At 45.8% G+C, this 22,104-nt stretch overlaps 8 protein-coding genes across 10 annotated transcripts; 2 read left to right on the forward strand and 6 right to left on the reverse strand.

Annotated features, from left to right (window-relative positions):
- Positions 1–3: 3 nt before the first annotated feature.
- Positions 4–1,533, reverse strand: LOC135344466 (uncharacterized). The gene is made up of 5 exons (XM_064541676.1): positions 1,377–1,533; positions 1,197–1,283; positions 1,025–1,140; positions 302–430; positions 4–246 (listed from the first exon to the last, which is right to left on the reverse strand). Exons 1-5 carry the CDS (start codon positions 1,531–1,533, stop codon positions 97–99), a joined length of 639 nt encoding a protein of 212 aa, XP_064397746.1. The 3' UTR covers positions 4–96.
- LOC135344468 (uncharacterized) lies at positions 1,532–2,541 on the forward strand. 2 transcript variants are annotated; one of them, XM_064541678.1, is made up of 6 exons: positions 1,532–1,651; positions 1,710–1,876; positions 1,932–2,005; positions 2,054–2,108; positions 2,178–2,303; positions 2,357–2,541. In XM_064541678.1, exons 1-6 carry the CDS (start codon positions 1,645–1,647, stop codon positions 2,438–2,440), a joined length of 513 nt encoding a protein of 170 aa, XP_064397748.1. In that variant the 5' UTR covers positions 1,532–1,644; the 3' UTR covers positions 2,441–2,541. The 2 variants fall into 2 exon arrangements, with proteins under 2 accessions (XP_064397748.1, XP_064397749.1); XM_064541679.1 differs by having other exon boundaries at positions 2,181–2,303.
- LOC135344432 (filamin-A-like) lies at positions 2,491–7,237 on the reverse strand. The gene is made up of 5 exons (XM_064541629.1): positions 6,944–7,237; positions 6,536–6,806; positions 6,286–6,372; positions 5,957–6,056; positions 2,491–5,899 (listed from the first exon to the last, which is right to left on the reverse strand). The coding sequence occupies exons 1-5, from the start codon at positions 7,193–7,195 to the stop codon at positions 2,638–2,640; spliced, it is 3,972 nt and encodes a 1,323-aa protein (XP_064397699.1). The 5' UTR covers positions 7,196–7,237; the 3' UTR covers positions 2,491–2,637.
- A 47-nt stretch (positions 7,238–7,284) lies between these two features.
- On the reverse strand, positions 7,285–9,447 carry LOC135344452 (myeloid differentiation primary response protein MyD88-like). The gene is made up of 8 exons (XM_064541660.1): positions 9,203–9,447; positions 8,586–8,672; positions 8,490–8,537; positions 8,285–8,443; positions 7,902–8,051; positions 7,679–7,825; positions 7,527–7,617; positions 7,285–7,479 (listed from the first exon to the last, which is right to left on the reverse strand). Exons 1-8 carry the CDS (start codon positions 9,396–9,398, stop codon positions 7,404–7,406), a joined length of 954 nt encoding a protein of 317 aa, XP_064397730.1. The 5' UTR covers positions 9,399–9,447; the 3' UTR covers positions 7,285–7,403.
- A 323-nt stretch (positions 9,448–9,770) lies between these two features.
- LOC135344455 (THUMP domain-containing protein 1-like) lies at positions 9,771–12,806 on the reverse strand. The gene is made up of 5 exons (XM_064541665.1): positions 12,620–12,806; positions 12,415–12,522; positions 10,308–10,688; positions 10,107–10,259; positions 9,771–10,057 (listed from the first exon to the last, which is right to left on the reverse strand). Exons 1-5 carry the CDS (start codon positions 12,713–12,715, stop codon positions 9,878–9,880), a joined length of 918 nt encoding a protein of 305 aa, XP_064397735.1. The 5' UTR covers positions 12,716–12,806; the 3' UTR covers positions 9,771–9,877.
- A 30-nt stretch (positions 12,807–12,836) lies between these two features.
- Positions 12,837–15,773, reverse strand: LOC135344443 (uncharacterized). Its single transcript, XM_064541647.1, has 8 exons — positions 15,641–15,773; positions 15,263–15,406; positions 15,063–15,210; positions 14,625–14,726; positions 14,031–14,103; positions 13,892–13,980; positions 13,782–13,835; positions 12,837–13,734 (listed from the first exon to the last, which is right to left on the reverse strand). The coding sequence occupies exons 1-8, from the start codon at positions 15,691–15,693 to the stop codon at positions 12,898–12,900; spliced, it is 1,500 nt and encodes a 499-aa protein (XP_064397717.1). The 5' UTR covers positions 15,694–15,773; the 3' UTR covers positions 12,837–12,897.
- Positions 15,746–21,359, forward strand: LOC135344434 (methionine--tRNA ligase, cytoplasmic-like). 2 transcript variants are annotated; one of them, XM_064541632.1, is made up of 23 exons: positions 15,746–15,904; positions 16,032–16,207; positions 16,286–16,469; positions 16,640–16,860; positions 16,913–17,028; positions 17,083–17,199; positions 17,343–17,445; positions 17,493–17,593; positions 17,686–17,775; positions 17,825–17,876; positions 17,926–17,985; positions 18,039–18,113; positions 18,184–18,229; positions 18,372–18,528; positions 18,671–18,852; positions 18,944–19,190; positions 19,241–19,339; positions 19,388–19,492; positions 19,639–19,750; positions 19,802–19,873; positions 20,763–20,897; positions 20,949–21,045; positions 21,108–21,359. In XM_064541632.1, exons 1-23 carry the CDS (start codon positions 15,763–15,765, stop codon positions 21,155–21,157), a joined length of 2,739 nt encoding a protein of 912 aa, XP_064397702.1. In that variant the 5' UTR covers positions 15,746–15,762; the 3' UTR covers positions 21,158–21,359. The 2 variants fall into 2 exon arrangements, with proteins under 2 accessions (XP_064397702.1, XP_064397701.1); XM_064541631.1 differs by lacking the exons at positions 20,949–21,045; positions 21,108–21,359 and having other exon boundaries at positions 15,763–15,904; positions 20,181–20,782.
- Positions 21,343–22,090, reverse strand: LOC135344469 (U7 snRNA-associated Sm-like protein LSm10). The gene is made up of 4 exons (XM_064541681.1): positions 21,895–22,090; positions 21,808–21,844; positions 21,692–21,751; positions 21,343–21,640 (listed from the first exon to the last, which is right to left on the reverse strand). The coding sequence occupies exons 1-4, from the start codon at positions 22,050–22,052 to the stop codon at positions 21,464–21,466; spliced, it is 432 nt and encodes a 143-aa protein (XP_064397751.1). The 5' UTR covers positions 22,053–22,090; the 3' UTR covers positions 21,343–21,463.
- Positions 22,091–22,104: the final 14 nt, after the last annotated feature.

The raw sequence follows: 22,104 nt of genomic DNA on the forward strand, positions 1-22,104 counted from the left end.
GTGTAAACAACATCAACAACAATAACATAATAATGAAACAAGATGAATAAAATAGCATGTGATAGTCTTATAAGTCATGTGACACAGAGTTCATGTTCAGCCGTACAGTTTCCGGGATTCTACCTCTTCTTTGTGTGCTCGTGAAGCCATATGAGCAGAGTATGGTTTGGGTCCATTGAGCCTCTTGTCACACACCTCACAGTAATGGCGGTCACTACTACTACGAGAATACGCTGACACGTACGCCTACAAGGAACAACACACTTATATACCAGCCACCAATACAGACGATCCACATCACCTGAGCTTTGGGGGCGGGGCCAAATCCAATACCCTGAGAGGCAGACTTCTCCAACGATAGTCGTTTCACTCTTTCCTTCCTTTCTTCCTCCTCAGACTTGAGAGACGACAGTTGCAGCCATGGCAGGCACTGCACAAATGAACAAGGCAATAATTATTATTAGCACCTAGGCTTTCAGAAAATCATTGAAATTGGATTAACGATACCGAAGTCTCTCATTGTAACCAATGGTTTGGGGACTCTTTTCAGTTGAATTCCGTGGATCCAATTTCATGATTTTCTGAAAGAGACCTTTCAAATGGCACCATCAATGCATTTTGAGAGATAACAGAATTTTTGGCGATACTATGGATAATAGCCCATGGTCCGAGAGCGAAAAATAACAAATTATGACTCGATTTGGAGCCTCTTTTAGATGCCATAACTTGAATTTTGTAGATCCAATGTTAAACATTTTTTGATTTTCTGAAACCTTAGAAAAGACTTTTCAAATGGAAGTTTTATTTGAGCGATAAAAGTATTTGCCAATTTGGCGATACCATGGATAATAGCCCATGGTCCGAGGGCGAAAAATAACAAATTATGGCCCCATCTAAATTTTGGATTTAAACACATAATTTGAAAGTTATCTTTCTAAGCTCCCAGAAAATTCTTTTAAAAGTAAAATTGGACAATCCCAACTATAGTTACAGACAATCACAGTGAGCTATCTGTTTTGCTCACTTCTTCTTTGATGATGACATAAGAAGCCGGGACATAGCCAGTTTCCATGTCCTCATTCCTGACCTTCCACCAGTGCTCGTTGTCAGGGTGCTCTCCGCACAGTACCAGGAGCTGTCCTGCATGAAACCACACCCACTAGTTACCACACCCACTACATTGTTTGTGTGCATACCTTTCTCCAGGGACATCTCGGGAAAGCCTCCAGGAGAGTTAGGGTCAGCTGTGTACTTGTGCATCGCTATGAGCAGCTTTGTGGGATCTGAGGATACAAACCACTCAGTAATATACTCCTAGTCCTTAATTAAATTAAATAATGATTCATTGTTATTTTTAATAAATATTCAATACTTGCCTTCTTTTTTGCTGGGGGGCTCAGATGACGCACTGCTCTGAGTTCCAGGTTTCCTAGGCACCAGGCTTTCAGACAGAGCAAGGAGACCTCTCCCCCGACCTTTAGAGTAGGAGAAACTGTTGATCACTGTCGCCATTCCTTTGGCTTTGGCTTGCATGCCACGTGGGTGCAGAGGTCTTGAAACAGCTTGTTACAAAAACGACCTTTGCCTGATTCAAAATCCAGTGTACATTGAACAGTCTACAGGATCTCTGGAGGAGGGTAAAAAATGGCCGGTATGTGTCTACCACTGTGTGGAGAATGAGAGTTAAAATGTCTGCTTTGTCTGTTTAGAGGGCAAGGCTGCCAGGAAGAATCGCAAGAGACGAGACAAGAAACCGTGTGTCGGTGGTGGTTTCACGCTGGAGGAGGAGGTGCCAGGGAAGAGGCCTCCCAGCCCTCTTTTAGTAGACCCTCTGACTGACCTACAGAGACAGTTGGTCCAGGCCAAGGCTGACAAGGTGAGCAGCCAGCCACTGTGTGTGCAGCTACTAGTGTGTGTGTGTGTGTGTGTAGGACCATGACAAAGCTCAGGACCTGAGGCACAGGATATGGGTACTACAAGACACTCTGCAACTTGGACAACCACCGTAGGTCATATAGTGGTAAGCATGTTGTTACAGTATGACCACTCTCAGGTCTAGCGCTCCGGCAGTGGATCTCGGGGCTCTCATCTCACACACTCCACCTAAGGTACCCCCTCTTCACACCTCACACACACACACACCTCACACCCACACATACCTCACACTACACACACAGCAGCCCCAGGCTACAGCCTCCTCTGATCCGACAGAGAAGAAGCTGCTCAAGCTGAGAAGGAAGATGGAACAGATAACTTCCCTCAAACAGAGAGTGGCCAATGGAGAGAGCTTGGAGAGGACACAGGTAATGTAGTGACCCATGGTGTACAGCCTGTATCCCCCTCCCCCATCATGCAGCTACTCAAGATAAGCACAGAAGAAGAGGTACAGGAAGAAATAGATATTATAGAGGAACTGCTCAGAACACAATCTTTTATTTAGATGTAATTTTTTAAATGATGTGTAACATTTGTTGGAGCCCTAATTCGTCATTTTTCTCTTGCATAAATTTCAATGTTACATAAACCGTTTTCTAATGACAATGTTATTAAGTCAATCTAACACAAGCTGAGTGGTACAAACGATAAAATGTTACTTAGCTATAAAAAGATGATGAAGTTTGTTATGTCTTTGCTTTACTAATAATACCTTCTTTGCGGTCTCGCTTGCCCAGCTCTAACAGTGTTCATTTGTATGTTGGCTTGACCAGTGTACTGTGCTTGTCGTGTTTGTCTTGCATGTGTGCGTGGGCGTTGGCCTTGACGAGATACTCCATTGAAGGTCATCATTCTGTTAGCACCAGCCCCCCCATTGCTCGCTGGCCGGGGGGGATTGGATCGACTGCTCGACTGGAACGTTTGATGGTAAGGTTGTGCAGGACGCATCATAGGAATCATGACTGGTACAACTTGCACCAACGGTCTTCCTTTGTTCCTCTTTTGCTTCCTTTTCTTTTTCTTTAGTTGCGGATGGTGGCTTGGATCCAATACGTCTTCTTCTTCGTCCTCTTCTTCAGGAATGGAGTCCAGCTCCTCGTGGCGTGGTGTAGCTCGTAACATGGAGTCGTCAATGTCGTCCTGTGTCAGCTCATCTCCTTCAATCTTCACTCGGAAGGGGCTTCCCGGAACGTGCAAGTCGGTCCATTTGATGGTAACCAAGTACTCTCCAGGTTTCCGTGGGTCATAACGAGCTATCAGTGTTCTCACATCTCGCTGATCGGCTGGTTTGATATCGATTTTGAATGCATCTTTAACTCCATGCAGCCTCACTTTGAGCGTGCCTGCTCCAGCATTTCTAGTCTCGATAGTGAATGAACTTGCTCTTCCAACCTGGCCATCCTCTAAACCAGGTCCAAAAGCCCTGCATTTTGAAGCATCTGCTCCAGGAAACACTTTGAGGAGAAAAGGACTTGCTTGGATGTGCTTTCCAGACCACTTGACGCTCACACGGTACTTGCCGTGTCGTACTGGATCCAACATGATGTCCCAGGCGCCCTTCTTGTCAGCCTTAGCCATGTACACTCGTGCCTCTGATCCTCCTGGACCCACTGCTTTCACGCTCAGTGAACCAGTACCACCCTCCGAAGCATCAACCGTGAAATCAATCGGTTTGCCAATAGTTAGAACTGCTTGTGGCTCAGTGGCTGGTCCGTACATGTAGCAGTTTAGAGCGTCAGGTCCGGGTGTGGCCGTCAGTCTGAAGGGACTGCCAGGAATATGGTGACCTCCTGCTAAGATCGTGACAAGATAAGCACCTGCTAGTTGAGCAAGGTATGCAATGTTGTACGTGCCATTGGAATTATCTCGAGCTCGGACTTTGCACTCCACATTGTTGACAACTCCGGCTACTTTGATTTGCAGATTTCCGTCTTCTAGTAGTCCTTCTTGTTTGGCCAGAACCACGAACTGAGCAGGTACTCCAGTGTATGCTTCCTGCAGTCCACTACCAGTGGCACTGATGCCTTTAGAATCAAATGCAGACACAATCATTTGAAAGGGGCTCTTAGGGATGTCAAAACCGCCGTATTGTATAGTGATCTCGTGATTACCAACTTCCCACGGTGTGAATCGAACAGCATATGTGTATTCATCAGTAGAGCGAATGTCAGCCGTGTACTTTGCACTTGGTCCGGAAGCTTTCACCGTTGGCTTGATTTCATCGCTTTCTTTGCCCATTATGACAACTTTGAATTCCACTGGCTTTCCAACAACACCTGTCTTGAGGTTTCCGCCAGCTCGGCACTTTTTTGGATCGCATACGGTAACTCGGAACGGATTGCTTGGAATAAACGAGTCATGGAATTGTATTCCGACGAGGTAATCACCACTTTTCTGTGGTGTAACTTCGAGCGTTTGCATACCGTTCTTGTTGACAGGAAGCACAACAGTATCGAATGGTGCTGCTCCCACACCGTCTGCTGAGACAAACTCCAAATCTCCAACTCCAGCGTTCTTCATGTCCACAGTGAACTTGTATGGATCTCCCATCTTTAAGTACTTGGGAAGCAAACCCACCGGCTTGCATTGAGAGGGGTCTGCCACTTCCACTTGGAATGGACTACCCTCAACGAGCATGTTGACACAGGCCACTTCAATACGATACACTCCAGGCAGTGTGGGCGTGAACGTAGCATCACCTTTGTTACCGTCGATCTTCTTGAATCGGATAGGGATCTGTATATCATCGAGGAAAGCCGTCATGAGCAGTACATCAAGAGAGGCTCCCTCAGCTGCAATACTGAACGTAGCTCCTTCAAACGTACGATAGATTTTCTTGATTGGTTTCTTTGTCACTCGATAGTTGCCGCTATCCACAACCGTGTAGGGTATCGACAAATGACGGAGCTCATCACAGTTCCAGAATACTCTGAGAACAGGTTTGCCTGGTTTTGTGGGTGTGTATTCGAGTGTTAGAGTGGAGTCTGGTTGCTTCCGAACGAGGGCTTTGATTTCGGTCCCATCGTTGTAGTCCAAACTGGCCTCTAGTGTTCCAGGCCCAGCCTTCTTAGCCTGGAGACTCAGGGAGATGGGGACGTTGACTCGGCAAAGCTTCGAGTGGTGCTCAAAGTCGATGAAACGTATGAGAGTGGAATCGGTGACGTTGATTGTGAATGGGCTGTTTGGAATGGGAGTGTCGGACCAGAGGATGTCGATATGGATGGTACCAGAGGACGGTGGGGTGTACGAGATCATGGCCACTGCAGGAGATATTTCACTGAACGAGAACTTGACTTTCTCCCCATCATTGTAGTAGGCATCGATGGATAGTTTCCCTGGACCTGCTTGGGTTGTGTCAATCTGGAACCGTGTCTGTTTGAGAGTGGTAGCCTTCGAAATACCATCTCCAGTTACTCGTATCTCGTCCGGTAGAGCTCTTAGTTGTCCCGTTCTCAGCCGCAGGATATAGGTCATAACTTGCAGCTCCTCCACTTGCGCCTTGGCTAGCTGATCGGGCTTCAGGTTGGGTTGAATGCCTAATCTCCTGTCGCAAGCATCGAAAATCGTCTGAATGTTTTCTACTCTTTTCTCGGGATTTATAGCATCTCCAAAAGCCTCTGGTAGAAGGTAGGGGAACCGTGCTTCAGTGAGTGCAGCGAGGGCCCGTCCATCCGACCAATCACTGATGAAGTTGGACACACCAATATGGGGGATTTGTTTCTTGACCCACTTGAGCAGTTGAGCTTTGGCTGGCTCTACAAAGTACGAGAGATACGTCATCATGCTCAGTTCATCCATTGAAGAGTTGGATAGGTCGTCAGCCGATATCAGTTTGGGGATCTTGAGATGATCGTGAGCGACTTTTAATCCGAGGAGACAGTTACCACGACGCTTGGTGGGGTCAAGGGTCATGACGTTAGAGGCCAATCCTGGTTTCACCTCGTTGATTAGTGCAACCAAAGCTCTGTAGAAAAGTGTGTATAGTTAAAACAGTATTATTATAATGATAATTATTGCAAACCTTCCATCGCTCCAATCAGATGTGACGTTGGATATTTTCCAGGAGGGTAGGAGGGCTTGCAACCATTCCACCATGACCACCTTGGTGGAGACACGAGTGCCTGTACATGAGGAATGTCAGCATTCTAATAATTATACTGTATGGGGTTTAATTATATAATGAGGTATGTAAATCACTCGTTTGGGATGCCAACTATTGCATGCATGTTTGGTTCAAAGTGGGTCAATGATTAACTTCCAGAAAAGCAATGAATGCTATCAAAACTGCTTAATTCATGAAGTGTGCTTCTGGAGCATTATAGTTATGGCCATACCAGCTCTTTAACTTACCTATCATTCTGAGCTGGTATTTCTGAACGAGGGTCCAAATAAGCCCCAGAATGAGCTTGAGGTCACCGTTGAAGATGTTGTGGCTCCCTGCGAGAATGGAGAGCATACCAATGAGTAATTATATGCAGCAGAGAGCCTAGCTAATGGAACTACTGGATATGCTGAATAATGTACGCACACAAACGCACACGGACTTTTTTGTAGATCTATATTGCTACGTAGCTAAATTATTTCACGAGATTGCTCTCACCAATTCCAATGACTTTGATTTTCTCTTTATGTAGGAAATCAAACACCAGGTCTAGGTTGACCATCTTGTGAGCTGTTACCTTCGGGTTCTTAGTGTACCCTCTGATCTTCTTCTTTGTCAGGTTCTCGAGCAACTTGATGAGTATGATACCATCTCCCAGGTCTGTCCCTAGGTCAGCCACCTTGCGCAGGGTAACCAGGTGCAGTCCAGCCTTTATGGTAGCTTTGCCAGGCTTGATACGGTCATTCACCCAGTTGGTGAAGGTAATTTGCTGCAGATAGAATGAACACAGAGGGAACACATTATTACATGAGATGGAACAAATTTGGGCATTGATGGCCAATGCTGCAAACCAGCCCCTCCCCTCAGACTTGCAGCTCTAGGCTGTAGCTATGTCTAGACTCTTACCTCTGTACTGCACATGGACCTGTCCATTGCTGTAAAGCTATTGGCAGATTCCAGTCCCTCATAATAGGGCTCCAGCTCTGTGTGCAGACTGAGTGTTGGAGAGAGAAGGGTAGTAGTTGAATAGCTGTCACCAGCCTCAGAGAAATGCACTGCCGAGCCAGTCGTCTGCAATGATGCCACACTTCTGGAGGAAATCTGGCCATTGTCTGGCCAGTGTCCAATAGGAGGTGGGGATAACGCAAAGGTAGTCATTTTAATCAGCTAGCTACTATTAAACTTGTGTACCAGCCCCACCCCTCTTTCTGCACAATAGCAGACACACCCAACATCCAGAAATGTCATCAACATCATGAATAATCTATGAATTTTGTAACTAAGAAGAAAAACAAACACCCCAAAAAGAAAATAATAATAAATGAATGGCAAAACACAAATTAATGTCACTGAATGTTGAAGTGTTCTATGTGCTGTGTCTGATGGACTTGTAGAGTCTTCCCCAGAAGTATTCCTCGCACTCTTTGCGTTTAGCACTGAACCTGAGGCATGGATGACAACACAAATAGTGCTCACACTGATAGCTTACCGTGGATAGTCGAGGTAGTGTACGTGGGAGAGGAAGGCGGGTACCTTACACGCACGGTACAGAATAGGAATGGTTAGGTTCTTACGCACATCTGTGGGGGGGGGGGGGCGGGGTAACTTGTCAGTGCTATTCTAGCTACACATGCGTATTACCTGGGGATCTGATGAAAGCCAGGTTGGCCTCAAAGCCACACCACGGAGAGGAGATGTAGTCAGGTGACAGGATGATCACTGTACGTATGCAACCCTCCTTTATCATGTCTGAGATCTCCTCATGAAATGCTCGATCAGATGCCATACCTGCAGGGAATACACTCACTGTCTTGAGCCACTCCATTGGTCGACTCAACCACCAACACTTTAACCCCTTACTCACCGCTAGAGGGCACAAACACTTTAACCCCTACGTTCTCCACAAGCCTCAATCGGACTTCTTCTGCAAACCGTTCGTCCTCTTCAGCAAATGAGAGGAAGACATCGTATTTGTGACTCTGCAAGGACGCTACATCTTCACGGGGGGTCCCGGCTGTGGGGGGTAATGGAAGTGTGGTATACCATATAGCGGGTAATTTTCATTGTCCCAAATGTTCGTATAAACTACCAAGTCAAGTGTATTCGTATGTACAGCTCAGGAAACGTTGAACCTATTAATAATTTCGTAGTTTTAAAAACATTTCAGATGACGCTCTACAATACTAAACTAAGCCGCTATACAGTATGTATGTATGTATGTATGTATGTATGTATGTACAACCTCACCAGTCACAGATAGGTTGGCCAATCCCTCCGCCAGTCTCTCTGGGTCTATCTCCGTGGCAACCTGGACTTGGCGTAACCTCTGTATTTCGTCAGGGTCGAGTGCGGAGGGGTCAAGAGAGCTACACGGTGTGTGAGGACTGCCGCTAATGTGGGCAGGGCCTGAGGGTGGTGGGTGTGGTCATGTAAACAGTAGTGTCTTCCTTACGATTAGACAAGCTTGCTTTAGGGACATCAATATGTTCCACTCTCCGCTCTGGAGGAAGCAAATAATGACAAGAGGATATCAAACATACGCCCACACCTTTCTCCTTGTTGAGAATGTCGACGCCCTCCACACATCCGAGGGATTGCAGGAGTGAGGTGAGAGTGGTCAGGCTAGCATCACACCCTACACACCACACACACACCCACACACACACACACACACTAGCATCACACCCTACACACCACACACACACTAGCATCACACCCTACACACCACACACACACTAGCATCACACCCTACACACCACACACACACACACACACACTAGCATCACACCCTACACACCACACACACACACTAGCATCACACCCTACACACCACACACACACCACACACACACTAGCATCACACCCTACACACCACACACACACACACACACACACTAGCATCACACCCTACACACCACACACACACTAGCATCACACCCTACACACCACACACACACACACACACACTAGCATCACACCCTACACACCACACACACACTAGCATCACACCCTACACACCACACACACACTAGCATCACACCCTACACACCACACACACACCCACACACACACACATTATAATGAACCTGAGAACATTAAACTACCGTACTGAATAGTGGAGTACGATACGTATAGTATGAGCTAAACCACACTCTGTTAATGTACCAGCATTATTCTCCCATCTCTCGAGCAGGGCCAGTGTGGGGGAGCGACTCCCTCTCAGAGACACTATCACTTCATAGGAGAAGCTCATCTTGTCAGCCAGGCCCTTCCAATCGAGCCCACGAGGGGAGTCCCTATCCAGCACCACGGCTAGCTGCCTCCTGGCTAAGTAGCCCACCTCCTTGTACAGTTTACTCATGCTAAGCTAGCCACATGGTATAGTAGATGGGCGTGCCCGTGGATCGACAGGCACGCCCATCTAATGGCATAAGTGGGTAGTGAAAAATTGACCTCACTCACTCAATGCTAAACTGAGGGAATGAATTCTGTGGAACCACTTCAGAAATAATTTCGAATATGATAATCCATGCTCTTATCATTTTTTTCTCCATGTCACAAATGCTCTGTGATTCCAGTCAGCACCTCGTAAAGACTACATGTATAATTATATACAATCAGTTATAATTTTACTCCTCGGCAACCTGTAATTTCAGGCTTGCCTTCAGCTACCTTCCACACTATTTTATGTCAGTCTTCAACTATGATATTATGTAATACCTTATTATTATTATTATTATTATTATTGTCATTCATTTTCATTGAAATTCATTGCACAAATGCTATTCAATACTAATTTACGTGGGGTCATTTCACATGATACAATGAGAATGTACAATGTCAGTTGCTTGCTGACTCGTCCCCATTTGGTTTGTCCACAGGGGGCTGTACAGTGGGTGTGGTCTCTAGGGGTGCAGTGGGTGTGGTCTCCAGGGGTGGTGTGACTGACTCAGTAAGAGCATGGATGTTGTACTTGCATAGCTTGTGGAAGTCCTTCACTACACTCAGACAGCACAGGTTCTGGATATGAGGTTAGTATTCGTCTATATAAATTATATACACAATGAACCTTTATGATCTCCACGACAACGGTCAGCTCTGGGTTGCTAAGATCAACGGTGTGTTTATATTCATCGTTATTGGTAACTAGGTCAGCTACTAGCTTGATGACATCATCTCTCTTCAACACATTGTTGTTCCTGGCCTTGTACGTTATAGCAAACTGAGGGGGAGCAATTTAGCAACACATGGACTACACATGCATCCTCACCTTAATGACCTTGTCAGGGTCGGCATGGAAATGTGGCTCCAGTACAACTGTAGCATGCTTAGTGATATCGCTGTCGTTAGCATGACACACATTGACCACAGGGATCAGTCTCTGACAATATCTTGATACCCTCTGACCCTTGACTAGTACATCTGACAATACACTGTGTACTAGATGACACGGTTCAATGGCAGGAGAGCACGATATGAACAACACATTCCTAGCACCACTGCTAACAGACTGGAACCTTCTCTCTCCTTGTTTCCTTCCCTTGAGATCAGCTACCTCTTTAGCGAGGGAAGTGGCTACATCATCTTCCTCTAGCGCCTGCTCATCGGCGGCAGGGGAGGGGAACTCCGGACCGTACAGTTTGTCGCCAAACTGGAGGGGGGTCAAGGGTCAAGTAATATTAGTGGCAGACAAGTTGACTGCTCGTTAACAAATTACAGGCTCTCAAGATAGCGACACAAACATCAGAACGTTTAATCAATGGTTTGGAGCCTCTTTCAGCTGCCATAACTTGAATTTCGTGGATCCAACGTTAATAATTTTATGATTTTCTGAAAGCTTAGAAAAGGCCTTTCAAATGGTGTCATCAAACTTCGTATTTGAGAGATAAAAGAATTGCCAATTTGGCGATACCATGGATAACTAGTGTTCAAGCTGGCGCTGTGCTAATGCCTCTCGCCATGTTTTTGCTTTCGCTTAAAAGTATTAGAGTGTTATATTAGTATTAAAGTTAGCTTATCTATATAAAGTCACTGAGAAGAAAAGACTTATTTTCATGCATCTATTGTTGTATTATGTGGCTTACCAGGATCTCAAGAAAGAAGAAAATTGATTCTTCCAGGATCTGTAGTTCAGTGTATATAATATCTAAGAAGAAAAGACCTGTGTACATGCATATTGTTATCTATATTGTTATATGGTAGTGTTTTGTGGCTTATATACCAGGCCCTCAAGACAAAGATGATTCTGCCAGGAGGATCTTGGGATATTATTTTTGGGGAATGAGCGCGCATGCGCATTACATCCACAGGAATAATTAAAGGGTGTGTCCAAAGAGATCAATTTCACAAATGGCTACTGCTAGCGAGCTGTTTTAAAAGATATTTTCTGAGTATTGTAGCTAACAAAAAGCTAGCGCTTTAGTGCAAGGCTAACTCATATGTTGAATAGAAAGTTTGTGCGGACAGATGATGCTATGAAAGATTCTGAAGAGACTGCAACAGCCTTCAATGTGAGTCAAACTAGCCATAACTCGAGAAAGAAGCTTTAGTTTGCTAATCCACGAATCAAAATCCAAGAGAACGTGGCTAGAAGCCTATAGAAGCTGTTAGTTTTCGTTACATTGCAACCGTTGAGCAGTTATAGCTGGAATACACACACACACACACAGACAGACACACACACAGTCAGCTTTACCGTATCCCTCGTGCGGCTACGCCTCGAGGCATAATAATAGCCCATGGTCTGAGGCCGAAAAATGTCAAATTTAGGCTCCAAAGAAGTTTTGGATTGAAACACATCATTTGAAAGGTCTCTTTCTAAGCTTTCAGAAAATTAGAATATTTTTGACATTGGATGAACGGTACTCAAGTTAATGGCTGTTGAAAGATGTTCACCCTCCACAATTTAATCAATGGTTCGGGGACTCTTTCAGCTGCTATAACTTGAATTCTGTGGATCCAATGTCAAAAATTTTATGATTTTCTGAAAGCTCAGAAAAAGACCTTTCAAATGGTGTCATCAAACTTTGTATTTGAGAGATAAAAGTATTTGCCAATTTGGCGATACCATGGAGCCCATGGTCCGAGGCCGAAAAATGTCAAATTCAGGCTCCGAAGAAGTTTTGGATTGAAACACATCATTTGAAAGGTCTCTTTCTAAGCTTTCAGAAAATTAGAATATTTTTGACATTGGATGAACGGTACTCAAGTTAATGGCTGTTGAAAGATGTTCAACTACAATTCTTCCAATGGTTCGAGCACCTTTTCGGCTGCCATAACTTGAATTGCGTTGAAACGATTTTGTGATAATTATATTATTCGAACACAAATTACATGCAGGCTCTCAAAGATAGCTACCATAAACATGACGTACGTACCTGATTGAGGAGATTGTACGCCTCAGGCAAACAGAGCTTCTCCTGATCTCCAGTGGTGATGAGGACTCCCTGCATACCACTGGCCAGCTCATGACGTGTTGTACGCCTCTGTATGTACACCAATGAGTGAATGATTTGCTAGCTGGCTTATGCGATCAGAAGAACACTACGTCATGTTGTGTTTATGAGTTAGTTCTGTGCTTACCATATATTTTTTGCCAGATGATTTATTGTAGAATCCCTTTCCTTTGTTCCTCTGCCTCTTGCCGAGGCTTCCATTCTCCGATGATAAATCAGCCATATAGAAATAATACCAGCTAGCTAGCACATGGAGAAGTGGTAAATACGCACTCTCGCATCAGTCTATCATAGTCTATCATACTTGACTTTCTTATGAATCTTATTTACAATTTTTATGCCTCTGACTTCCTTTCAATTTTATAGTTGTATATAGCACACACACAACACACACACACACAACTATCACAGTCTAGTGGAAGGTTCGTTTGGTTCGTTCGTTGATTGTGGGGGGCTATGTTGGGGGTATGTGAGGCTATGTGGGGGGTCCACTATGACCTCCAGCAGCTCGTCCCTCTCATCAAGCACGCACAGTCTGGGTATACCATGGGGAAATGTCAGTGCACTAGCGGCAATCAAGGAGTCATCTTCATGGGCCACCTCGTAATAGCCCACCCCCTCATCGTCCAATGAAGGGACTTCCCCTTTACCCCCCGCGAGGATATGCTGTAGGTAGACTGTCGTGTCACTATCTGTATTGCTGATCTCAATATCTTGAACGCTGACATCTTGTCCCAGTATGGAGTCAGGTGAGTTAATGAGACTGCTTCTAGACAGAATGTTCTTGAGGAAGACAGTAGTGTCAGTGTCCGTGTTGGTGACTTCAATATCATCTTCTTGTACACAGTTCAATAATGGCCGTACAGTAGACACACCATTCTCATCCATTACCCAGTTCTTGACACTGTTCACCATTGGAGCAGTTGTCCCATCCTCCATATCTTGGCTTTGCTCCGACAGTGACTCTAGTTCACTCAGGAACTTCGCTGGTGTATCAAATGTTTCCAGAGCTCCTATTGTGACACTCTTGCGTAGCTTGTGTTTGGGTTGTATCCTCTCCACTCTGCGCATGTCACTCGAACTAAAGCGTCTTGAAATCTGACTTGGATGTTTTTTTGTTTCGGCGAATCGTGGATTGATCTTTGTTCCGTGTGATATTGTCAGTTCTTCCAGACTGCGTTTCAGTTTGTGCGCTGGGTTGGGGTCTCTGGTGTCAATCCTTGATCGTACCTCCTTCGTACTCTGCATAGCAACGCATAGCAACGCATTGTACGTACAGATCCCCTTACCTTTGATCTCGGCACTGTAGAGGCTGTTAGCGTTGTGGGCGGTTCCACTGTAGACTATAGAATAATAACAGTATTGTACATACACTGGGAATAAACCAACACTCCCTTACATGAGGTCTTGGAATACGGGATGCAACTTTGGAGCCTCGAGACTTGCTTGCAGAAGCTGCCTCTTCTTTTAACTTAGAGCCACCGCCTCCTGTTGCAACAAACCAGCCAGTCACACACACACCACACTGTGTAGCTTACCTGGTGTATGAGAGATGTTATCTAGTGATCCAACTCTTGACTTGACTGACTTGTACTTGGTGGCAGTGGTTGGCTGGACACGGCGAAAGCAAAACTGATTGTAACAAGTTATGAAAACCTACAACAGTGTCATTACTACATTGAAGACAATGCAAACTGAAGAGTTACTATACACACACACACACCAGCAGCAACCATGCTATAGCTAGAGTTAGTATACACACACACACACACCAGCAGCAACCATGCTATAGCTAGAGTTAGTATACACACACACACACACACACACACACACACACCAGCAGCAACCATGCTATAGCTAGAGTTAGTATACACACACACACACACCAGCAGCAACCATGCTATAGCTAGAGTTAGTATACACACACACACACACCAGCAGCAACCATGCTATAGCTAGAGTTAGTATACACACACACACACACACACACACACACACACACACCAGCAGCAACCATGCTATAGCTAGAGTTAGTATACACACACACACACACCAGCAGCAACCATGCTATAGCTAGAATTACTATACACACACACACCAGCAGCAGCTATGCTATAGGTACTACAGCTTACTCTGGGCGGTAGTTGTGTGGTGGAGAGGCTTCTCTGAGACCGTAGGATGGGTCCACTCTTGTGCAGCGAAGGAGTGCTATGGTAGGTCCTGGGGGGTCTTGACTGCAGCAGGGTGGGGGGTCTTGATTTGATTGTATATTATATAGCAAGACTAAACAACCATACAGCGCCTACTACTGGTATGCACAGTGGTATGCTGCACTTTGTAATGAGGCAATGTGTCTCCTGTTACAGTTAAACAGCTACACTCCTAGGAATGCTATAGTCTACAAGCTGTTGACAATAGAGCAGCTCTAGCAATGAAGGATATAGATAGTTGGCTATAAGGTGTGAGTGAGTGGGGGTGTACCAGCATCTACACTAGCTGCCACTGGAAGTGTTCCTATCAACACATCCGTCACTATAACACCTAGCTTTGGTTGCAACACACACACTCACACGTTCAGTGTACTTGTTAGCTCCTGTTGCTGTGTCATCACCGTGCTTGCCTCCACTGTATACCTTAGCCTTGACGTGGCTGTAGTCAGCACGTCTAGTTGTCACGGCAACCAATGGCACGGCCTTATCTCGAGAGGCTGGACTGTAGCTACGGTCAATAGTAATTAATAAATAAGGTGTGAATAAGAGTGTGTGTGTACCTAGTGTTCCGAGTGTTGACCTTTGCACCTATGTGGTCTGTACGTGGGATTGTCTCGTGTTGTGGTAGCAGAAAGAATGGAATATTCCTCATTGTGAGTCTCTCCTCTGGTGTGATGGAGAGGTCACGGGGGTCAAGCAACTCACTGCAGCGCCAGGGATAACCATGACAACCATGAGAGATCAGTATGGAGTGATATTGCAATATGTACGTGTGTTGGTTGGTTTAAAGATGCAATGGCAAGTGTTATATTATAGCTACACATTTCAGCCATAGTTTACTATAAAAGCAACAAGCTACAGTGTGTACAGAGAAAGGGGGCGGGGCTGGTCGGTTGCAAACCCCTGCAGCTATAGTGCAGTATGCTCCACACACTCACCTCACAAGACTCTGATACAACTCATCCTCTTCTCTCTGTCTTCCAGCGGCCATCGCTGTGTCCGTGGCTAGCTCTTTAGCATGCAATGGAGGACAAAGAAATGCTGCCTCAGCAAGTCTCACATGATCCCCCTCGTGGCTAGCTCTGGTAGTGATACAATGGCTACTACTCTTGACTGCACTCCTGGCGACACTGACTACCTCAAGACAGTCCTACTCCGCCTCTACGCTCGTCTAGGCGAGGGAACTCTCACCATTAATGAAGGTATTAAAGTACTGGATGATTTGTACTTATACAATTAATTACGTACAACCACAAGAAATAATTAAGCTATAAATAAAATTTAATTTGCAGTAAATAATAAATGCTAATGCTAATACGTGTGTACAAGGTTGTGATGATGGTAGACTGGCACTGAGGTTGTCTGATGGAGGTGTCCTGTCATCGTCCAATGAGATTTGTCGATACCTGTGTGCGGAGGGTGGGCGTGATGATCTATGTGGGGGGGACCCTTGTCGTCAAGCACTCGTTGATTACTGGCTCGGCTGGGAGGCTGGACAACTGAAGGTAGTCACAACTCACACACACACACACCACCCCCTCGCACACACACACACCCTCACACACACAAACACACGTGTCCAGAGCTGTGTCCGCTCTTCACTGGTGTCTGGTCGTCCATCACATGATCTACTAGCGTGTCTCGGTCGACTAGAAGGTCATCTCAATACAGGAAGTGGGCGGAGTCTTGTTGGGGACCAGCCCACCCTGGCGGACATTGTAGTATGGTCTACACTCTACGTCCTGCTAGCCCCTGATGCTCCAGACAGTGAGTGTACAACCTGGGGTATTTAGAACATTATACGAAAATTAAATAATAATAATTTTTTATTATTATTGTACATGACCGGCCATTCTGAGCTGTACGAATATTTAGAATAATACAAAAATGTGCATAATTGCCACAATATATGGTATTTAGATCCCGTGTATGTGCAGGTTTCCATGGTGACTACCCTCGGGTGTGCAGTTGGTTCATATCGCTAGCTCAGCTTGAAGAGTTCACAACCTCTGTATGGAAGGCGTCCTCTGATAGAGGGTACGACCTCTTCAGGACCATCACCCTTCGTCTAGGGGGGGCTCGGAACACTCCAATTAGTGCACACCCTCCACCCGTCAAAAGTGCACCAGTTAACAAGCCAGTACACAAACCAGACACAGTGAGTTTAGATTCTTGAGATCAGATATTTTCAATTTTTCTGTTCTATTTAGCCTGCTGATTCATCAGCTGATCATGTGATTACTGCCGCTGAGTGTGCGGAGGTTAAAAGGGTGTGGTCTCACGGTCTAAACCACGCCCCCAGACCTGTCAAGAGAGACCATCCAATGTGTGTGTTGCTATGGTTGTAACTATGCATGTACATACTGCCCCGCCCACTCAGACTACCATTACCAGGAGAGCGGAACATTCTCATAACCAGTGCTCTACCTTACGTCAACAATGTCCCTCACCTTGGTAACATCATCGGCTGTGTGCTCAGTGCTGACGTCTTTGCAAGGTAAGCTACGAGCTTGCCTCACATGTACCCTCTGTCCCTCATTTGAAATGTCTTCTTCTAAGCTTATGAAATTAGGTTAACGATACTAAAATTACGAGACGTTCATGGCAACTTACATGACTCTTCTTGTGTTCCCCTGTTAGATACTGTCGACTAAGGAACTACAACATTCTCTACATATGTGGTACTGACGAGTATGGGACAGCTACAGAGACTAAAGCTCTCGAGGAGGGAATTTCCCCTCAGGTGGGTGTGGCTGCTTATATTACCATGGTTACGTATAGCGGCTGCAGGAGATATGTCAGAAGTACCACGACATCCACGTTGAGATCTACAAGTGGTTCAACATCCAGTTTGATCACTTTGGTCGTACCAGTACCCCCCAACAGACTCAGTACGTAACCCCACCCACACACACACTCCTCACACCCATACACACACACCTCACAAACACACTTCGCACACACCACCACACACACTTCACAGGATAGCGCAGGACATTTTCTGGCGACTCAAAGAGAGAGACTTTATTTCCGAAGAGACGGTTGAACAATTGCAGTGTCAGCAGTGTAACATGTACGTGTCAGACCACACCCACTAACTGTGTATAAGCCCACCCCCTCAGGTTCTTGGCCGATCGTTTTGTAGAAGGAATTTGTCCGTTTTGTTCATACGAGGTACACTATATAATGTTGGCATGTTACTATGGTTACCCGCTAATATTAGGACGCCCGCGGTGACCAGTGTGATAAGTGTGGAAAGCTCATCAACGCAATCGATCTAAAGGTATCACAAATCCTGAGTCAGCAATTCTCACACTTATTGTTTGGTTGCTATAGTCACCGCGTTGTAAGGTGTGTTCCCGAAAACCAAGGGTCATGACCTCTGACCACCTCTTCCTGGACCTCTTCAAGGTAACCACACCCACCACTGTGTGGGGGGGGCACTAGTACATGTAAGCACTTATAATTATACCCCCCACAGCTTGAGAAGTCTGTTGATGAGTGGTTCCAGAGCTCGTCTAAGAAAGGTACGTACATATATTTGGAAATGTAAAATTAATATTGTGCAATAGGTCTACGTCAACTATTCTGAATACAAGTTAACTTGCGTAATAATTGATACTAAAATTACTCGATAATTATACGTTTAATAATACCACCATTGTTCAGGACTGTGGTCTGTTAATGCTGAGCAGATTACTCGCTCGTGGTTGAGGGACGGACTCAAGCCTCGCTGCATCACCAGAGACCTCAAGTGGGGCACGCCCGTCCCTCTGCAAAGATACACTGACAAGGTCTTCTACGTCTGGTTTGATGCTCCTATAGGGTCAGTACTCGAGCTGTTGTGTGTGCTCACTTTGATTGTCTGTAACTCTTATGTCATTTTGTAGCTCTTTGGTGTGCTTAAAGCAACGAGCCAATAGAGACCTACTCTACATTGTTCATGTCTGTGTTCTCCGTGTGTGTAGGTACCTGTCCATCACTGCGTGCTACACTGATCGCTGGGAGGAGTGGTGGAAGTCACCTGAGAATGTGCAGTGCTATCAGTTCATGGCTAAGGACAACGTTCCCTTCCACACGGTCGTGTTCCCTGCATCTCTGTTGGGGGCAGATGATCACTTTACTCTTCTCAACCATATCAGTGCCACAGGTACACACCAGCTAGCGCTTGTATGACCACATTTATTTGCTCAGTGAAGTGTGTTGAACACTGTCCCGCTCACACACACGTGCCCACACAGAGTATTTGAACTATGAGGACGGCAAGTTCTCCAAGAGCCGAGGTGTGGGTGTGTTTGGGACCAACGCTAAAGACACGGGCATACCAGCTGATATCTACCGCTTCTACCTCCTCTACGTGAGGCCAGAGTCTCAAGACAGCTCCTTCAGTTGGGACGACTTTGTCACCAAGAACAACTCTGAGCTACTCAACAACCTCGGGAACTTTGTCAACAGAGTCCTCATGTTCATCAAGAATAACTTTGGATGGTGAGACCACTCTCCCTTTCTTTGTATACTTTTTTTATTTGTTCGTGTAGTACCATTCCTGAGATGTCACTGACAGATGGGGATATAGAGTTTGTTGCCATGGTGACCCGAGAGCTTAGAGGCTACCTCAACTGTCTGGAGAATCTGAAGTGAGTCTATATAAATGTACGCTGTTTCCATGGTTACCATATGTGTAGGATCCGAGATGGATTGCGACACATACTAGCAATCTCTCGCCATGGCAACGTGATGGTACAAGGAGCTAAGCCGTGGGTACTAGTGAAGGGAACACCACAGGACAAGTGAGACACAGTTGGACTATTGTTGGTTTAGGTGGTTTTTCTCCGAACAGGGCCTATTTTGATGGCTACAGTTTATTGTCTGTAACTAAGTTGAGATTATACAAATTCGTATGCATTGTAGCTGGTTGATTAAGCCCCCCCCCCAGAGCTCGAGCTGGGTGTGTGTTGGGAGTGTGTGCCAATGTTGTGTGCCTCCTGTCAGTCATGCTACAACCCTACATGCCACAAGTTAGTCGTCGTATTCAAGAACAGCTGCAGGTAAGAGGAGGTGCTGCTGTGCTGACCACACCCACACCACACCCACTATAGGTATCCGAGGGTGTGAATGTGCTCACAGATAATCTCCTCCCACACATTCAACCAGGACACAGGATTGGAACAGTGAGTTTGAGCATCTTTAGTTCCATTCGTCCAATCATGTGTTAAAACTGAATGTCTATTTTAAGGAATCATTTTAATGTGTGCTGTACATGTGTATGCACATATTATTATTATTATTGCCCACTGTCCACCCTCGTGTGTGTGTGTGTGTGTGTGTGTGTGTGTGCGTGTGTGTGTGTGCGTGTGTGTGTGTGCGTGTGTGTGTGCGTGTGTGTGTGTGCGTGTGTGTGTGTGTGTGTGCGTGTGCGTGTGCGTGTGTGTGTGTGTGTGTGTGTGTGTGTGTGTGTGTGTGTGTGTGTGTGTGTAGCCAGAGCCACTGTCCACCCTCGTGTGTGTGTGTGTGTGTGTAGCCAGAGCCACTGTCCACCCTTGTGTGTGTGTGTGTGTGTGTGTGTGTGTGCGTGTGCGCGTGTGCGTGTGCGTGTGCGTGTGCGTGTGCGTGTGTGTGTGTGTGTGTGTGTGTGTGTGTGTGTGTGTAGCCAGAGCCACTGTCCACCCTCGTGTGTGTGTGTGTGTGTGTGTGTGTGTGTGTAGCCAGAGCCACTGTCCACCCTTGTGTGTGTGTGTGTGTGTGTGTAGCCAGAGCCACTGTCCACCCTCGTGTGTGTGTGTGTGTGTGTGTGTGTGTAGCCAGAGCCACTGTCCACCCTCGTGTGTGTGTGTGTGTGTGTGTGTGTGTGTGTGTGTGTGTGTGTGTGTGTGTGTGTAGCCAGAGCCACTGTCCACCCTCGTGTGTGTGTGTGTGTGTGTGTGTGTGTGTAGCCAGAGCCACTGTCCACCCTTGTGTGTGTGTGTGTGTGTGTAGCCAGAGCCACTGTCCACCCTTGTGTGTGTGTGTGTGTGTAGCCAGAGCCACTGTCCACCCTTGTGTGTGTGTGTGTGTGTGTAGCCAGAGCCACTGTTCACTAAGATTGAAGATGGAGTGGCGCAGAGTCTGAGGGAGAGATTTGCTGGGAAGCAAGGGGGTGTGGCCGCTACCATGACAACCAACACTGTAGATCTTCAGAAACAGCTGGACGATCAAGTGAGTATCACATTACCTGGTACAGTTGACGTAGTGTGTGTGTGTGTGTAGGCGGTGTTGGTGAGACAATTGAAATCTCAAGGGGGTGTGGCCAAGGATAAGGTTGACAAGGAAGTGAAGAAGTTACTGGAACTGAAGAGCAAACTTGGTACATTATATATTTGAGTGTGCTATTGTCATCTTTACTTTGCCCCACCCCACCTCATGCAGGAGTTGCACCAGCCGGGAAAGACAAGAAATCCAAGAAAGGAAAGAAATGAGCAATTCCTCTGCAGGAATAAATTCATGGACTGTAAAAATCAAAATTAATACAAAAACAATTTTTCATCTGATTTCCGGTATAATTATGGTTTTATATGGATGGCAGTTATATGGTTTATAAGTTCATAGTTCAAGCCTGGCCCTATTATCGTTTAATGTGACGTATTATGCTCTACAATGATGATAAACTGAAAAACTTTATGCTATTGACAGGAATTGAACTGGAACCGATCTATAACGCTACTACTACCTGGAGTGAACATCATGATAATAATACAATCTGAATGTAAGTGTTCCAGTCAGTATCAAGTGTTGGTGGCTCTTCCCTTGCCTAGTTTATAGGCTCTCACGATAGCTTTCTCCTCCAGTTGTCTGTTGAGCCGTGCTCTAGACATCCTCTTCCTCTTTGTAACCTCCCCACCTCCAAGGAGACCTTTGACCTGTCTCTCTAACAAAACACTCACATTGAAATCATCAGGCATCTGTGTAAGGGTTTGTGTACATGTGGGTGTGGTTAGAGTGGGTGTACTCACCTGCACATAGCGTATCTGGTTGCCATGGATGAACAACTGCTCGTACTCCACACTCTCATCCTACACACACACACACACACAGTGTATATATTGCATGATACTGCATATAAACTTACATTCAGTTTTCTCAGTGTTGATTTGGTCAAGGTGACACTGTAGGAAAAGGATGACTGTATTGAGGAGCACACACACGATCAACTTACTTCATATTGGAGTCAACCATAGCCACAGTTCCACACACAGTCAGCTCATTACGCAGCTCTATGATAGTGGGGCGACCTGCCATCGCCTGAAGGAGACACACAAGACTCTTGGCAGAGTTATACCTCTCTGTCTTAGTGAACAACCCTGGAGCAGCCATTTTCCAAGTCCATTAGGAAGTTGTTGAGGTAATGATCTTTACCCACTATCCA

The sequence above is a fragment of the Halichondria panicea genome, chromosome 11 (assembly GCF_963675165.1).
Source record: "Halichondria panicea chromosome 11, odHalPani1.1, whole genome shotgun sequence".
NCBI classification, from domain to species: domain Eukaryota; kingdom Metazoa; phylum Porifera; class Demospongiae; order Suberitida; family Halichondriidae; genus Halichondria; species Halichondria panicea.

What these genes read in the sequence shown, in the direction of transcription:
- LOC135344466 (XM_064541676.1), bottom strand. Translation starts at nt 1,533, where the DNA reads ATGCAAGCCAAAGCCAAAGGAATGGCGACAGTGATCAACAGTTTCTCC. An exon ending in GCCCCCCAGCAAAAAAGAAG is followed by an intron (nt 1,284 to 1,376) that starts GCAAGTATTGAA and finishes TTGTATCCTCAG; the next exon opens with ATCCCACAAAGCTGCTCATA. An exon ending in ATGTCATCATCAAAGAAGAA is followed by an intron (nt 431 to 1,024) that starts GTGAGCAAAACA and finishes TCATTTGTGCAG; the next exon opens with TGCCTGCCATGGCTGCAACT.
- LOC135344468 (XM_064541678.1), top strand. An exon ending in TCCAGGCCAAGGCTGACAAG is followed by an intron (nt 1,877 to 1,931) that starts GTGAGCAGCCAG and finishes GTGTGTGTGTAG; the next exon opens with GACCATGACAAAGCTCAGGA. An exon ending in AGAGCTTGGAGAGGACACAG is followed by an intron (nt 2,304 to 2,356) that starts GTAATGTAGTGA and finishes CCCATCATGCAG; the next exon opens with CTACTCAAGATAAGCACAGA.
- LOC135344432 (XM_064541629.1), bottom strand. Translation starts at nt 7,195, where the DNA reads ATGACTACCTTTGCGTTATCCCCACCTCCTATTGGACACTGGCCAGAC. An exon ending in ATACCAGCTCAGAATGATAG is followed by an intron (nt 6,057 to 6,285) that starts GTAAGTTAAAGA and finishes CCTCATGTACAG; the next exon opens with GCACTCGTGTCTCCACCAAG. An exon ending in TCTGATTGGAGCGATGGAAG is followed by an intron (nt 5,900 to 5,956) that starts GTTTGCAATAAT and finishes ACTTTTCTACAG; the next exon opens with AGCTTTGGTTGCACTAATCA.
- LOC135344452 (XM_064541660.1), bottom strand. Translation starts at nt 9,398, where the DNA reads ATGAGTAAACTGTACAAGGAGGTGGGCTACTTAGCCAGGAGGCAGCTA. An exon ending in GAGATGGGAGAATAATGCTG is followed by an intron (nt 8,673 to 9,202) that starts GTACATTAACAG and finishes TGTGGTGTGTAG; the next exon opens with GGTGTGATGCTAGCCTGACC. An exon ending in CACTACCTCGACTATCCACG is followed by an intron (nt 7,480 to 7,526) that starts GTAAGCTATCAG and finishes TCCATGCCTCAG; the next exon opens with GTTCAGTGCTAAACGCAAAG.
- LOC135344455 (XM_064541665.1), bottom strand. Translation starts at nt 12,715, where the DNA reads ATGGCTGATTTATCATCGGAGAATGGAAGCCTCGGCAAGAGGCAGAGG. An exon ending in ACCCTGACAAGGTCATTAAG is followed by an intron (nt 10,260 to 10,307) that starts GTGAGGATGCAT and finishes GCTCCCCCTCAG; the next exon opens with TTTGCTATAACGTACAAGGC. An exon ending in TTGTCGTGGAGATCATAAAG is followed by an intron (nt 10,058 to 10,106) that starts GTTCATTGTGTA and finishes CCTCATATCCAG; the next exon opens with AACCTGTGCTGTCTGAGTGT.
- LOC135344443 (XM_064541647.1), bottom strand. Translation starts at nt 15,693, where the DNA reads ATGGCCGCTGGAAGACAGAGAGAAGAGGATGAGTTGTATCAGAGTCTT. An exon ending in CCCGTATTCCAAGACCTCAT is followed by an intron (nt 13,836 to 13,891) that starts GTAAGGGAGTGT and finishes ATTATTCTATAG; the next exon opens with TCTACAGTGGAACCGCCCAC. An exon ending in CTACAGTGCCGAGATCAAAG is followed by an intron (nt 13,735 to 13,781) that starts GTAAGGGGATCT and finishes GTTGCTATGCAG; the next exon opens with AGTACGAAGGAGGTACGATC.
- LOC135344434 (XM_064541631.1), top strand. Translation starts at nt 15,763, where the DNA reads ATGATCCCCCTCGTGGCTAGCTCTGGTAGTGATACAATGGCTACTACT. An exon ending in TCAACGCAATCGATCTAAAG is followed by an intron (nt 17,986 to 18,038) that starts GTATCACAAATC and finishes TGGTTGCTATAG; the next exon opens with TCACCGCGTTGTAAGGTGTG. An exon ending in ATCAAGAATAACTTTGGATG is followed by an intron (nt 19,191 to 19,240) that starts GTGAGACCACTC and finishes TTGTTCGTGTAG; the next exon opens with TACCATTCCTGAGATGTCAC.
- LOC135344469 (XM_064541681.1), bottom strand. Translation starts at nt 22,052, where the DNA reads ATGGCTGCTCCAGGGTTGTTCACTAAGACAGAGAGGTATAACTCTGCC. An exon ending in ATGGTTGACTCCAATATGAA is followed by an intron (nt 21,845 to 21,894) that starts GTAAGTTGATCG and finishes CTTTTCCTACAG; the next exon opens with TGTCACCTTGACCAAATCAA. An exon ending in ACCAGATACGCTATGTGCAG is followed by an intron (nt 21,641 to 21,691) that starts GTGAGTACACCC and finishes ACCCTTACACAG; the next exon opens with ATGCCTGATGATTTCAATGT.